General features: G+C 36.1%; 1 protein-coding gene across 1 annotated transcript in view; it reads left to right on the forward strand.

Moving 5' to 3' along the window:
- The window catches only part of Sesn (Sestrin), a 124,510-nt gene that overhangs the window by 50,282 nt on the left and 56,794 nt on the right, over window positions 1-17,434 (forward strand). The window contains exon 4 of the mRNA XM_090395878.1: window positions 5,361-5,567. Coding sequence (XP_090252004.1) covers window positions 5,361-5,567 — 207 coding nt within the window. The remainder of the gene's footprint in view (window positions 1-5,360; window positions 5,568-17,434) is intronic.

The following is a 17,434-nucleotide window of genomic DNA, read 5'->3' on the forward strand; positions in this document are numbered from 1 at the left end:
AATTAAGTCATTAAAAGCCAAACAAAACATAATAATAACAAAATCGGATAAAGGCAATGCCACTGCCGTCCTTGACAGGTCAATATACTTACTTCAGATGAATCAATTAGTAGCCGATAACAACACATATGAGCTGGTAAATTATAACCCAACAAAAAGGATAAAACAGAGAAACTACTCAAGTCTGTCACTTCTTGGCCACCAGACACAGTTAAAAAACTCACCCCCCCCCCCCCCCCCCCCCCAAGAATATATTGGGTCCCAAAAATACACAAACAAAATGTGCCTTTTTGACCAATCGTTGAAGGAATAGACAGTCCCAATTACCACTTAGCCAAGAAATTAGCGGCAACACTTAAGGAGTTGGTAGGTCATTCCTCTCCTACATAAAAAAACACACAACACTTTATAAACAAAATTAAAAACATAACACTCAACAAAGACGACTTAGTTTCGATGTTTCTACCCTTTTCACTAATGTCTCCATCAATGACACAATTCTCCTACTGCAAAACAAATTTCCGCCCGCATTGCGGCCCTCTTTGCCCACGTACTACAGTCCGGTTACTTCGTGTGGCAAAACAAATTTCACCTACAAAAAAAAGGTACAGCCATGGGCTCACCACTATCCTCCCCCCAATTGCTAATTTCTACATTGAAACCTTTGAGCAAAGGGCTCCTGATTCCGCCACGCTAAGAAATTCGCTTGCGTTCCTAGACACCCTAGTCAGACGTCTTCCTTCAGGCAGCCTATCCTTCACGGTCTACTGAAAACTGACACAATTCATACCACTACCCATCACAAAAATATGGAGTCATTAACACCCTTACAAACAGAGCTACAACAATTTGCTCTAACCAACAAGAACTAAAAATTATCAGCAACACATTCATAAATAATGGCTTTTGTTATCAAAAATACTATTAATAAAATACTCCATAAACGAATCTAAATTACAGTAAAACCATAGCCATCCCATACATTAAAGGGTTATCAGAAAAAATCAACAGAATCCTACAACATTATAACCTCAATGCCACCTTTAAACCACCCACTAAACTTAAAACCATATTCAACTCCTATAAGGATCCTCTCCTTCCATTAGCACATCCTAAAGTCTATTGCATACGCTGCACCTGTAACTTTGTACATTGAAACAGGACGGACAATCCCCAATTTAATGCCGAAAAACTATCGGTGAAGGCAATTCGAAGCAAAGGTGGAGCAAGATCCCTCACTATTCTTGATATTCTCTCATAATGTAAAACACAGCTCCTTTTGGCTTTTAATTTTAATTACAAAATACATGTAATCCCCAATTTAATTTGCAAGAAAGAACACATTAAATATAACCATTATGGTGAAGCAGGCCTCTCAGACCGCACGCTCAACACCTTACACCAAATCAACTGGAAAAGCACCCGCTGTTTACACCACACAAAAACCTGGTACGAAAGGAAATTTAAGGAAGCCTGCGAAATCCTGATAAAACTACCCAAATATCAACAACAAAGATGGCATGAAAATTTCAAGGATCTGGATGGCACACATTCAGCCTACCTAATATATAAGATCCAGCATAAGTTAGGACTCTAACCAATCTTCAGCTAGTATTAGAAACCATTCCATACCAACTGGCTGGAATGTACAAGTATAATCATGATGTTAATATATGTATATAGATAAATACTTGTTGTTGCACCCAATGTATTTCTACAACCAAGAGATAACACTAACAATAGGACTCTACCGTGTTTGAATGTATAATGTATAATTTTTTTTTTTTTTTTTTTTTTTCACCAGAGGTCAGGCCAACAATTGTTGTAGCAGTTGGTCAGTATCTTTAACAAACCAGTTTGATCGTAGTGTAGCTTGTTTTCTGTGTATAGTTGTATGCTCCAGAAGATGACCTTGACATAAAGGTCTAAACGTCGAATGTAGATTTTAGTTATATTAAACTAAAGTTTTTATTGAAACACTGTAGTTGTCTCCATAATTTTCAAAAATGCATTCGGATCACCGTGTAAGCTTAAAAGAAAGGAAGAAAAATGTAGTTCATTAGAAAAAGCATTAAGTGACAAAGAAAACAAGGACATTGAAGCAGAAGAACTGCAAATAGAGCTGAAATTATTATCTAGAAAAATTGAAGAAAATAGTACGCCAGAAATGGTTTTGAAATGGATTTATAACAACAACCTTGAAGAACTCTTTGCAAATTCACTGATTGCATTGAGAATGAGAGAACATTTTCTAAATTACAATTAATAAAGAACTACCTTCGATCAAGCATGAGTCAAGAAAAACTAAATGGTTTGCCACTAATTTCAATAGAAAATAATATTGCTCAGTCTATCAACATTGATGTACTGTGACAGAATTTCACTAAAATGAAAGCCAGACGAGTCCCTTTTAGCAAAATTAATGTAAAGAATATTTAAATAAATCTCTTAACTTTATATTACTATTTTATATTACTTTGAAAATTTGTATAAGCAGGACTAATCCGTAGGTAACATTATACTGTAAAGTGGTTTTCATTTGTTTTTCATTTCCTGTTCGTTTTATTCGCACTTCATTATTCAAAAAAAACTTTTTTGGAAAGGCGCCGAACATTAATCCCACACACAAGAAAAATACTATGTGCCGGTCCTGGCTACCACCATTGCTCATCTGTTTTTATAATTAAAAAAGTTACCACATTACTAAATAACCAGCGCTTGCATATTATGCCTTAGTGCTCTTTAAAGATTATTATTTTTGCATATCCTGTCCTGTTATTAATTGGATTTTATTATGACAAAATTAGTAATAATTAACAAAATAGTTTTTTGTAAAAAAAAAAAAAAAAAAAAAAAATCACCTAACGCCTTTTTATTCCTGTATTGGCGAGGCCATTTAGCCTTATCTAACTTTTGGAGACTGAGTGGGCAGTTCAATCTCCACTGGTACCAATCAGAGATAGATGGCTATTATTATTATTACTATTATTACGGGCAACTCCAGGGAGTCATTAGACTCATCGAGGGAGGCCCCAAATCATATTCATCACAACTATTCGACATTCTTACAGTATCTATCATACCTCGCCTTAAACTCATTCACTACTCTAAAAGAAAAGAACCCAGCTCTAACACCTTTACTAACCACACTTTTGCCCAGTTTCCATGGATGTCCCCTAGTCCTCCCACAACCAGCCCTGTTCTCAAAAATATCTTCTGAATTAATTTTATAGAAACCCTTCAGTAATTTGAATGTCTCAATCATATCTCCTCTCCTCCGCCTATCAACCAATTTTTGCAACCCACAAATCCTCAACCAGTTCTCATACGGCTCATTCCACAGACCTGCTATCATCTTGGTCACTCGCCTCTGGATCCTCTCCACCTCCTCCCCATCAAGAAGAAACCTAGGTGACCAAATCTGAGCACAGTAGTCGAGATGGGGTCTTATCAAGGCTCGATACAGAGGAACAATAACCTGCTTGTCTCTGCTTGTCAACGTATTCTTCAGCAACCAAGTGATTTGAGGAGCTGATTTGGCCACTTTTGCAATGTGTCCCCTAAATTTCAATTCCTTATCCACCAACAGTCCTAAATCTCGTGCCTCATCAATTTCCTGGAGCACGGTTCCACCAATGCAGTAAACTGCCACCAATCTTTTCACCCCAAAATGCATAACCTTACATTTTGCCACATTAAATTGACATCCATTCTCCTTAGCCCAGACCTCCAATCTATCCAAATCATCCTGCAAAATTTTGACGTCATCTGCATTCACTATTGCCCTACCCAACTTCGCATCATCCGCAAACAAATGAACTGTTCCTCTCAGATCCTTTCCTATATCATTTATGAACAAATTAAACAGCAGTGGTCCAAGAACAGATCCTTGTGGTACACCACTAGTCACAGGCCGTCTTGTGGACTCTACTCCTGAGTAAACCACTCTCTGATATCTCTCTGTCAACCACCCTCCTATCCATCTCACCAACCCTATGTCCATTCCCATATGCTGCAATTTACTGATTAGAATTCCATGTGGTATCCTGTCAAAGGCCTTAGCAAGGTCCAGTAGAATCACTGTAAACCCATTACCCTTATCCAGCTCAGCCGTCACTGTGTTATAATACGTGAGCAAGTTACTGAGGCATGACCTACCCTTCACAAAACCATGCTGTCCCCGATACAGTATCCCATTTTCTTCTATCCAGTCTTGTATTTTCCTCTTGACTATTTTCTCTAAGACCTTGATAATGATTCCTGTTATGCTGATTGGCCAGTAATTTTCAACAGCAGCAGGCTATCACTAATTAAGCAGTACGCAGTGAAGAGTGACTGCTCAAATGTGCCGCCATCTCGTGGTCCCTAACCCTAACACAATATATTTAATGTCTGAAATAATGTGAGTTCTACGGTCAATTTTCTTGAGTTTATGGGGCGAAAAACCTGAGTTTCCGGGAGGAAAAACCTGCTTGCCCGTGCCAGAGATCGACTAACTCGGGAACCGTTCGAAAAATGGCTTAGAAAAATTTCCTCAAGTCGCCAACTAGACTCGAAACCAAGTCTTCCTTCATGTGGCCAAGTGCTGTGGTGTGCAAACGCCACATCCACTGACCTACACAGGCCCTCCTCCGGGCCTGGCTCCCACTGAAGAGATCTCAATAAAGGTCGAAACTAGTCTAGGTAGTGGCCCTTCCCTTAATGCATAACATTATACATATCCGTAAGGAATGTGTTTTGCATTATGGGAGATACTGAGATAGGAGTGATGTTAGCTAACTCTGTACTATCACCGTAGCATATTTGCTTCTACGGTGATAGTACAGAGTAAAAAACTAGCCGTATGACTATTTTTTATTTTGTACTATCAGTTGTTAATTGTTAACAGATGATAAATCTGAGGTATGCAATTTGAACATGCAACTATAATGTATTAGATGATCATGGTATTCCATCCATCCAACCTGTGAAATGATATTGGTGAGCTACTATGAAATTTTTGAAGCTTTACAAATAGTGGTAGTTGTAAGTTTTGAGACCTCAATAAAGGTCGAAACTGATCTGGGTAGTAACCCTTCCCATAATGCATAGCATTATACATGTCTGCAAGGAGATGTGCTTTGCATTATGGGATACTAAGGCAAGCGATATGAAGTCATTAGCTTCTTTATACAAGTTGCCCCAGTCCTGAAAATAGTTTAGGCACAAACTTGTTTGTTTACACTTGGATAAAGGATTAAATCAAGAATATAATTTCTTGGTATCTTTAATTTATAAAGTAGTGGTAGTGTATAACATATCACAAAAATATAAATATCTTAATTTGTGCATTTTCAGTAATGGCCTTTTTTCATTTTCAGAAACTTACAAAAGGGAGAGACAACTGGACATTATCAGAGGTTGTTCATGCTATTGTATTGCTTGCTCACTTTCATTGTATTTCAAGTTTTGTATTTGGATCTGGTATGAAAGCAGATCTAGATCTTCAAGAAGGTCGTAAATTTTCTTCACATTATCAAGAAGTGGTGAATGGTGTCTGGGAAAAAAATTCTGAAGCAACAAATATTGTAAGTAGTTATTGCTTTTTTGCCTATCTTGTTACTAAGAAGGAAGATTTATTACTTTTTATTTTTTTGACATATTATCATAGTACTATATTAGGATAAAATAAACTATTAATTCATTAAATCTCCTGATCACGAAAGTGCCATTCATGTGAGATACAAAAACTAAGGACGTGTAGTACTTAGTTAAAACAGTTCACAACTTGAACCAAAAATTGAGAACTAAAGTTACTAGCTACCACTTTCTGTGGATAGTGCTGGGAAGGTAGTGTTAAAAATATTCACCCTCTAATATAATATTATAAACACCTCTTTGTGATGAACAATTGAATAGTCATGAAGGAAACAATACTACATAAAGCTGTAATAAAGATGTTTTTTTTTTTTATTTTATTTTATTTATTTTTCATAGTACTAACGAAGATCTTTCTTGATGTGAATTGAGTATACATTAATTTAGGTCCTCCTAAATTTAGCAAAGATTGTATAGTTGGAATATTTGTACTGAATAATTATCTACTCCATGTAATTATACATAATACCTTTATTATAAATATCACAATAATAATTATGCTTTGTGGAGCTGTTTAATTCTTGGAGTTAAACTGATCTAACAAGTTTGATGTGAAAATAAGTAGGAACATGATCTGCATTCTTATTAGTTTTCTGTAGAATAAGAAATCAAGAAATAATTTTTAGTAGATGAAAGATTTAATTATGAAAATAAGAAGCAGTGTGAACATGGTTGGTCTCCCCACCACTCCCAAGAATGTATTCAGATGGAATACATTCTTTTATGAATATGAAAGTTTTGAGTAGAAATAACATTTGAACACTAAGGATCAGAGATTTGAGAATCATGAAGAAAATAGGGGAATGAACATGTGGCATTAATCTCAAAATCACATTATAAATGAAAATATTAGAAAGGAAATTGATATTAGCATTCATTTGAGAATGTTTGATCATAATAGGAGAGAAAAGATTAAAAAGATTAACAAAGGCTATATTGTAATATCCAAACTTTCTTTTATAATTATTTTACAATTCTCTTTCATGATTCATCGTCAAGGAGAATATAATCTTTGTAATAGACAAGTGTTTTAATTGTTTGATGCTTAATTTTATTTAGCTTTTAGTAATATTAGTCATTTGCATTTTACAAAATGTACACATCAGTGAGTCATTTTATCCACTCATCCATCTCTATTTAATTATTTTAGGGTTCTTCCTGGATGTGAAATTTGGTTTTGTGTGTGTAAAGTATGTAGACTTTACTACTTCATGAGTATGTGACTAAGAGTTCATAAGGCAGAACATTAAAAAAATAATATAACATTTATTTTAATCGATAAAATGACAATTCATCCTAATTGCACAGGATTTCTTCAGGTCATGAACATACAAACTAGTAGACAAAACACTGAGGACTAACAAAGGTGACAACTGTTATGCAGTTATAGACGACTGTTTTAAAATATTTCTACTTGTTCAGAATGTTATGCATGTTTATACATTCATGTGTAAGTGTTTGACTAATGAAGGTTAGGATGTACTCAGATCAGTTGATACTTGGGTTAATAATTAGATGTTTAAGATCTATTGCCATTTTCAAAGACTTGGGATTGTGTGTGTGTTTTCTTTACAGGTTCATGAGTTTGAGGCAGAACACTGGAATAAGTCATTTTATTGAATAATTGAACACATTCCCAGATTTTTTTCTATGTTGTAACATAGAAGTATAATAGTTGATTTATCCCATGAAACTCGGTGTCTCATTTGCAAAGAATCTTGTGAGTCAGCTGAAGAGAGCACATGTGATTAAAGCTGAAACTTCACTCCTATGGTATTCCATATCTTGAACGTATTCCTTAATGCGTTATTCAATTGATTTTTCTGTCTGTCCAATTTAAGATGACTGACAATTGCACCATAGCCGATAAATACCCGATATTAAAGTAGGCTATGTTGAGGTTTTGTTTATCACAGTAGTGACCTCATCTTGATAAATTGTACCTCCTTTGATATTACTACTAATACTATCAATACTGCTTTGATATTGTATTCCTTAAATATTTCTGCTAGATTTATAGAAATAGAGCTAATATATTGAAGTGTGGTGAATCCTCTGTTCATTAAAAATTTCCATGGTCTCATGTCAGTTGAGTAGTCTGGTGATGCGACCATTATAGCCATTTTGAAGGAAAGTGTTTTTTTTAAATGTTGAAGTTGTATAGCTAGAGCATCCTTGTTAGTGAGAAGTTGGTGGGCTCTTGCTCCTAGTGTGGAAATAATACTCACTTTTTCAGGTCTATACAAGATGCTCATTTGTGATAAAACACTTTAACAAAATCTGTAAGATTTTGTTCTGTCTAGGTGGATTTTAATGGAAGTCAATATTTTGAATATCTTTAAATTTGTTTCAATCCATTTACAGTATTGTGACAGGAAAATAAATCTGTTTGTCATAAGCTAAAAATTAGCTGACATAAACTTTTTACAGTTGTTTGATTTTTGAGTTATTCTTTGAATAGAATAGAGATATCATAATAGTTATAAAAACAATTCTTGACAATTGAAATTCTACTTTGTTTTATTTATTTTATGTTAACAGTTATGAGAGCTCACTGTTGGAATGGACTTCCATAATTTATTTTGCTTGGTTGGTTATGCCAACAGTAATTGCTGTCTTAGATCCAAGATTGATCTATAAATATTATTTTGTGTGTGTGGATTCTTAGTGGTAAAACAGTTTGAATATTTTTTGATTTATAAACTTTTCTATTTAAAATCAGTTTATTTAATTTTGGCATATTAACAGAATTAGAAAAAAACCCTTCATATATATATATATTGTGATTATTCATTTTTACTGTTTTCAAAATGTACTACTATTTTTTTGGACTAGTACTATTAATGCAATTTTTAAGTCTCCGTTATTTTTTGTATATTTCTTTGATTGTGATACCTTAAGAAGCTGAATCATTCAATGAAACTAGTAAACTAGTAGTATCTTTTTAAATAAACCGTGTCATCTCTTTATATCTCGGTATCAGTCATTTAAAATAATATATATATACAGGGTGTTCGGGATAAATTTGACAGTTTCGTAAGGAAAAAGAAAATCTTCTTTGTATCTATTAAATTTAATGAATTGACAAAAAAACATTACAGGCAGAGTTAATTACAATACTATCAACAAGATTTACTCAAAATAACCACCATTAGCATCGATCACAGCTTCAATTCTGCTTCGGAACCTCGAACAAGCTGATGCTACAGTCTCCCTGGGAAGGGCCGCAAAAACTGTTTTAATTTTATCCATTAACTGGGCTTTTGTATTACTGGAAGTGCGATTGGTGTCTTTTTCAACTGCGCCCCATACAAAATAATCCATGGGGTTAAGGTCTGGGGAGTTTGGAGGCCAAACATTTGGACTGGTGAAGTCGTAGAAATTTTCAGACAACCATTTTTGACTTTTCCCAGAGGTGTGGCAAGGGGCCGAATCCTGCTGCCATACATACGGCCTACCATTGGCTACCCTTGTTATCCAGGGCTTGACTACAGTTAGCAACTCCACGAACAAAGCCCGAATTCCAATGCCAGGGTTCTTCAACACCTGTTCCTGCAGATTTGCGAGGAATTCTGCTGTACGAACGCAATCAGATCGTCTGCTAGGGATCTTTCTTCTTGCTACATCCTCGTAGTCACCATTGCAAGTCTCTAGTTCATGCCTGATTGTTTTTACTGTATTCAGGGAGCATTGGGCAGCAGTCGTAATATCCTTATTTTGATGGCGGGCACGAATCATCATGATACATGTTATTCTCTTCCATGATTCAGGTGGGTTCCAGCTATCCATCCTTTCTGACATCTTGTATATGAATGAAGAAGGGTCCAAACTTTTAAATGAAGAGAAGTGTGTGTTAATACATGTAACTTACGGAAAAATATAATTAATTATAAATATGTCAAATTTATCCCGAACACCCTGTATATATATATATACAGCAGTATAAATTGGGGAGAGGAAGATGCATGTAGCAATAAGGGAATGGAATTTCTAGAATTCTTGAAGGACAAATGTCTTAGGCAACATGTAACAGAGGGAACAAAAGGTTCAAGAGTTTTGGATTTGGTTATAGCATCAGAAGACTAGATAATAACTGAGATGACATCTCTCCTACCGGTTGGAGAGAGTGACCATATGGTTTTGACTTGGAAAATGAATAGACGTGCAGGAGTATCAAAGAGATGGGAACATATGTGGAATTATAAAGCAGGTGATTATAATAGTCTTAGACGTCAACTTGGAGAAGTTTCGTGGAGGGAGGAATTGGAAGGCCGGGATATCATTAGGGCTTGGGGAAATTGTGAAGGAATATTTGTTAGCAGCAATGGTAAGCTGTATTCCACAAGTGAAGAAGAGGACATAATTTGGAGTAAATAAAGTGGATGATAAACAATATTAAACAGGAACTGCATGCAAAAAAGAGGCTATGGAAGAGATATAAGGAGACAGGTGAAGAGAAGATGCATGAAGAATATAAGACACAGGCCAGGAGAGTGACTAGTATGGTAAGGAAGGTGAAACTGGAATATGAGAAAAGATTGGCCCTTAGATCCAAGGAAAATCCTAGGGTATTTTTTTTTTAGCTATGTGGCCAGTAGGAGGAGAAATGACTGTGGAAGAATGACATTGTGGGATAAAAATGGGAATAGAGTGACTGATACAGAGGACACAGTGGAATTGGTCAATGAACACTTTATTGGAGTATTTCATCCTGGAGGAGTCAATTTGAATACTAGAGGGATAGGGCAGGTTTAGAGGTGCAGGAGGAGAGTGTGTTCCGAATACTGAGTACTCTGGATGTCATATAAGCTGTGGAACTGGATGGCATTTCACCATGAGTTTTGAGAGAATGTGCTAGGGAACTGACAGTGCCTTTGACCTGGCTTTTCAATGAAAGTCTGGCTGCGGGAAAGGTGCCCATGGAATGGAAGGAAGGTAAGATAGTGCCATTGCATAAGGGCAGTAGCAGACTGGAAGTGTCTAATTATAGATCAGTTTGTGTGTCATCAGTAGTTAGTAAGATCTTGGAGAAAGTGGTGAGGGACCGTATACAACATTGGGCAGATGAGGGTAATGTTATCTGTGAGAGTCAACATGGATTTGTGAAGGGGCGCTCTTGTTTTAGCAATATGCTAGCCTTTTATAATAAAGTTACAAAAATATTAGATCAGGGAAAGGCATATACTGCCATTTTCCTAGACTTAGCAAAGGCATTTGACAGGGTGCCACATGATAAGCTGATATTCAAGTTGCTGCACATGGGTCTGGATTCAGGATTGGCTGTCTGATAGGTATCAGAGAGTTGTGTATGGTGGGGCAGTTTCAAGGAAGCAGAGGGTTACAAGTGGGGTCCCACAGGGCTCAGTGCTGGGACCTATATTGTTTAACCTTTATATCAATGACATTGTTCATGGATTGCAAGGGGATATTCAGTTGTTTGCGGATGATGCGAAGCTGGGAAGGATTATAAGTAATAGTGCAGATGTGGCAGCCCTGCAAGAGGATTTGAATAAGCTAAATAGATGGGCAAATGAATGGGGGTGTCAGTTTAATGCAGCAAAAATGTAAGGTCTTGAGGTTTGGGAAACATCGATGGGACACTGCATACTCTATGGGAGGAGTTATACTGGAGGAAGTAGGGGAGACGAGAGATCTGGGGTTGATGATTGATAGAAACCTGAAATTTAGGGGACATATTGCAAAGGTAGTGAAGGGTAACACAGAGGATTGCTGCAATAATGAGAAGGACACTGAGATAAAAGGGTTATCATTCTGTTGTATAAGACTCGGATCAAACCATACTTAGACTATTGTTCTCAGATCTGGTCCCCAGGATTTGAAGGGGATAAATTAACTGTGGAAAGGGTACAAAGGCGAATAACAAAGATGGTGTCAGGACTGTACAATGTTAGTTATGAGGATTGGCTGGGGGAGTGTGGACTGCAGAGTTTGGTGGATAGAAGGAGAGGGATATGATTGAGACTTTCAAACTGTTGAGAGGTGGTTACAGGGTGGACACTAGGGAGTTCTTTCACTTGGTTGAACAGTGGGAAGGAGTCATGACAAGGGGCCATCCTTGGAAGTTATGAAAGGAAACTGTGAGAAAGAGGGTAAGGAGTGGGTTCTTTGCATGGAGGGTGGTTGAACTGTGGAATGCATTGCCTGATAGAGTGGTGAGAGTGAGAACGGTCAATGCATTTAAGGAGTGGTATGATAGACTTTGTGTTTCCTGGGAGGGACCTTCCTCGATCAGTCTTGATAGACTCTTTTCTTAGAAAGGACCTCCCATAATGAGTCTTTTGACTCAATGGAGGCCTGAATAATAATAAAAAATATATAAATTGCTATATATATATATATATATATATATATATATATATATATAGCAATTCTGTTAAAGTAACCAATATATTGGTTACTTTTAACAGAATTGATAAGATAAGTGGCCACTATTCAGAAATGTGATTATGAAATGCACCTTTTTTATGATTGTTAGCAGTCATTTCTTTCCTTTCTGTTCTCAGTCATTTCCACTCCTTTGGAGACTTTAAAAAAAAAAGTTTGCTTTAAAACCTAAACTATATCCTAAAATGTTCAGATATAATGATTAGCTCAGATATTATTCAAGCTTTACTATTCCAGTGTGGTTTGTCTCTGTGTTCATGAGGCCACATGGTCCTCACATATTGCATTTTACTTAGTGCATTTAATCAACATCCAAAAATCCAATTTACAAATAGAAAACTAATAAGAAAAACTATTTGCCTTTCCTAAATACCTGTATGCTTCTCTAGTCGTTCATTATCTTTTTTTCCTTTATAGAAAGCCAACACATATTGAAATGTATTTACATTATCACATAATCATCAAGTCAAACAGTACTGTATCCTAAAAAAAGCTAATACACAGAACCAGGTCTATCTGCACTATAGTTTTGCTCATACTAAGGTCTCACTTACCATTGCCACATTTTCAGCCAGTGATTATATACTCAAAAAAGATAAAAATACTTAATGTCTCTCCCATCTCTCCTCCAAGTAATATGAACAGCCATAGCAAAACTTATTATTCCATTTATATGCAGTGCATGCCTGAAAACATCCTGATTACTTAATAAACATATGTTCCACACCACGTTCAAACTACAAGGGTGGTCTGTTCTTTAGCAAACAAAACAAGAAACAACCAAACAGAATCCATGGCATCGGTGATCATAGATGGCAACACTATCAGAAAGATTTTTTTTTTCCTAAGTTGGTACATCTGTCAAGCATCCATGTGGAATTGCAAGTCATTCTATCAAGTAGTTTGTTTTATACAGCTGTCCGAAGCAAAAGTGTTGTTATCCCTTGAAATGGATAAAATTAAGTATCGTGGGATTATAAAATTCTTTCTAAAAGAAGGTTTAATGCCAAAAGAAATTCATTTGAAGTTCATAAAAGTTTATGTGCACTCTTCTTCATTTTCAACAATTAAGAAATGGGCTGTCGAGTTTAAAGGCTGGTACATGGTCATACCAGCCTTGATCCACGTGAAGGACATCCAAAAAGTGTAACACCATCAGAAATCGTCGATCAAGTGCACAGTATGGTATTGGATGACCGGCGAGTCAGAGTGTGTGAAATTGCTGAGACTATAGGCATTTCAAAAGAATGTGTAAGATATATTTTGCATGAAGAATTGCAAATGAAAAAGCTTCACGCAAGATTGGTGACACACTTGCTCACAGCAGATCAAAAATGCACATATGAAAATCTCTGAACAGTGCTAGGAGTGTTTTAACAACAATAAAATTGATTTTGTGTGTCGATTTATTACTATAGATGAGACTTGGATTCACCATTACACACCATAATCCAAACAGCAGTCAAAACAGTGGACAGAAGCCGGTTGTTCAGCACCAAAGAAGACAGTCTGTTCCACGCAAGAAAGGTCATGGTATCGGTGTTTTGGGATGCAAAAGGCATTTTGTTTATTAATTATCTTGAAAAGGGTAAAACAATAACTGAGGAATATTATTCCGATCTTTAACCAGACTAGATGAAAAAATTTGTGAGAAAAGACCTGGTTTGCAGAAGAAAAAAAATCTTTCATTAGGACAATGCACCTGCCCACAAAAGTGTTTTGGCAATGGGAAAATTAAGGGATCTGCACTATGAATTGCTGGAACAATCACCCCGTTCCTCAGATTTGGCTCCCTCTGACTTCTATCTCTTCCCAAAACTAAACTCTTCTTTGCTAGTCAGCGTTTTTCTTCAAATCCAGAGGTGATTGCAGCTGAGATCTTACTGAGAACCACTGCAGGGATAGGATAATGGTGCTGGAGCATTGCTGGAATAAACATATTAGTCTTAAGGAAGATTATGTTGAAAAATAAAAATAATTTTGAAATTATAAATTCGTTTTTTATTGTTAGGCCGAGAACTTTTAAGATCGCCCTTGTATATATCAAACTGGCAACATATTCAGTTTTTTATTCAACTCGTTAGTAGACTATTCTTATATTCAGATCTATAGTATTGGTTGACAAATAGTAATAGTTGTTCTTTATGATGTTTGTAGAAGAATGACATGAGATTTTTCATGATTATTATGTGAACACCTCAGAGTCCAAAGACTCAGAACTTTGTATGATGCTTTCTATTAAAAAAAAAAAAAAATTGCACGGCCTTAGTGGAAAGAAGAGCTGAATGTAAAGCAGACATCTATTTTGGGTATTCAACATACTACATTGGTTTTAAGAATATTGTGACTGATTTGTACAGAATTGGATGTTGGTAATATGGAGTGAAGAATCATGCTATTTCCAGTTTGATTGATAGGTGTCTGATTTGGATGCTTACACATTTTTTTGGATGACAATGTGCCCAGAGAAAAGCTTTTTAGAACACTACAATTATATAGGGTAAATGGAACATTATACAGAGCAGTATATAATCTGTATTTGAGTTGTAAGTCAGCAGTTATGAAAGAAATAAAAGGAGATGGTTTGATGTAAAATCACTCTTGAGACAATGATACACATTATCTCCACTCTTTGTTCATCATATATATATATATATATTGTGCCGGACTGGTTGGCCGAGTGGTTAGCGTATCTGCTCACCAACGGTCCTCTTGTTAGAAACAAGAGGCTGTGGGTTTGAATCCTGCATAGGCATGGATGTTTGTGACACTCCCAATATGGACTGGCTCTCCATGGGCGTAGTAGACCCAAAACCTCCTGCAATGGGAGAGGCCTTCACCCTGCAGTGGGTAGAAATATAGGCTGTTTATTTATTTATTTTTTCCCCCATATATATTGTATTATGAAAAGTGATGACATTAAGCCTGATATTAGAATGGGGGCATATCAAACTTAGCTCTTTGCTTTATGCAGATGTTGTACTCCTAAATACATTCAGTGCAAGTCTTCATGATTCTCTAACTAAATTGAATAACAGCTGTAACAAATTTGGCACAAAAATCAGTAGTGAAAAGACCAAAACCATAAAAATATATAGGAACATAGTAAACTTGAGCTGCATTCTGAATGGAGACCCTGTAAAATCAGTAAAATATTTCGGCTATTTAGGTCAGATTTTTTACTGAAGTTGGCAAATTAAATCTGGAAATAAACAGAATAAGTAAAGCTGGTATGGTGGGTATCCAGCTAAATAAATTCTTATGAAATAAGAGAGAAATTAGTCAAAACACCAAACTAGCAGTATACAAGAAAGTGTTTAAATCAGTTTTAAGTTATGTATCTTAGTTGGGTTAGAAATAAAGCAAAGACTAAAGACCACAGATATGAGGGTTCTGAGAAAAATTAGGGGAATGAACAGATGGCATCAGTGGCAGAATCATATTAAAAATTAAGATATTAGAAAGGATCTTGATGTTGTTAGCATTGAAGAATGTGTAAGCAGAACTAATCTAAGGTGGTATGGCTACATAAATAGAATGGGTGAGGAAAGGTTAGCAAAACAGATGTTTGATGGCAGGATAGAGATCCAGAAGAAGACTAAGGTCTAGCTGGATTGATTCGGTCAGAAGTGCTTTAGAAGTATGAATATTAGATATGACAATATTGGAGTGCTGACAATTAATAGACTTTTGAGGAAAATTGTGGTTAGGAGATTAATAACAATATAAAACTTAATCATGAGTTCTCTCCTAGTAGCCTGAACACCTCTTGAGGGCTAGTTCTGTCAAGTTCCAGTAGAATGGAAAGATGGGAAAATAATACCACTGCATAAGAGAATCTCCAATACAAGTAGCAAATTATAGGGAAATCAGCATATCAGGAGTGGTGATTAAGGTTTTGGAGAAACTGATAAGAATTAGGACTAGGTGGACAGTATGTTACATTTATAATGGGCAACATAGTTTGTGAAGAGTAAGTCTTACCTTAATACTTTACTTTCTATAATAAAGTAACAGTGGAGTTGGATAAAGGAAATCCTTACTCAGTGATATTGCTGGACTTTGCAAAGACATCTGACAGGATTCCTCATTATTGGCCCATGTGTTATGAGAATGTGCAAGAAAATTAGCACACCTCTAACAAGGCTCTTTAGTTTAAGTCTCAGTTCCTTCAAGTTCCAATAGAGTGACAAGAAGGGAAATAATTCAAAGGCATTTGACAGGATTCTACACAGAATTGGAATGTAGCAAATCTGAATGGGTCCAAATCTGGATGATTTGGATTAGAGGGTGGTTGATAGACAGATATCAAAGAGTGGCTGATGGAGCAGTTGTGTCCAGAAGAAGGCAGGTGACTAGTGGTGTACCTCAGGGCTCAGGACTTGGTCCTCCATTGTTTAATTTGTACATTAATGATATTGGAAATAATTTGACAGGAAATATCCACTTATTTGCTGATGATTCAAAATTGGGAAGAGCAATAGTCAATTCAATTGATGTAGATATCTTGCAGGATGACTTAAATATGCTGGCAATATGGTCAAAGGTAAATGGTTGTCAGTTTCATGTGGCTAAGTGTAAGGTGATCCATTTTGGGAGGATGAGATCACATTCTGTATACTGTATTAATGGAATTGAAATGCAAGAAGTTGATTAGACAAGGGATTTGGGGGTTTATTGTGAACAGAAAACTGAAGTTCAGAGAACCTATTTGCAAAGTATTCAAATTATATGGTTGTTGAAGAATACGCTGACAAGCAGGGATAGGGAAGTTTTGTTCTGTTTTATAGGGCATTAATTAGGCTATATCTCTACTATTGTGCACTGATCTGGTCACCTGGATTCCAGGGTGATAAAATGATGGGGAGGATCCAGAGGTGAGTGACAAAGATTGTGGTAGATCCATGAAATCTTTCCTGAGGAAAGATTTGAAGATCTGTTGGCTCCAAAAACTAGTTGATAGGCTTAAGAGAGGAGATATGAAAGAAGCATAAAAGTTGTTAAAGTGGTTTTATGGGATTGATACTGATGACTTTTTTCTGTACAGTGCAGGAAGGAAGGGAATGAGGGGTCATCTCTGGCAATTGTGTAAGAGTGTGGCTATCAAAGGTGTTAGGATTAGATTTTTTTGCTTCGAGGGTGGTGAATGTGTGGAATGCATTGCCAGAGGTGGTTGTGAGTGCTTTATCTGTGAATGAGTTTAAGAAGTATGATAGGCATTGTGTGAATAATGGTTAGTGCATAAGAATAAATTATATTCTTGTTTAATCCTTTAACATGCATAATGATGGAAAGATGTTTTGCATTATGGAATACTAAAGCAAAAGTGATGTGAGGTCAGTAGCTTCTATGCACACAAGGAGCCTAGTTATACTGCAATTAAACAAGAATA

The sequence above is a fragment of the Typopeltis vanoorti genome, chromosome 7 (assembly GCF_054136105.1).
Source record: "Typopeltis vanoorti isolate ZY-2024b chromosome 7, IOZ_Tvanoo_1.0, whole genome shotgun sequence".
NCBI classification, from domain to species: domain Eukaryota; kingdom Metazoa; phylum Arthropoda; class Arachnida; order Uropygi; family Thelyphonidae; genus Typopeltis; species Typopeltis vanoorti.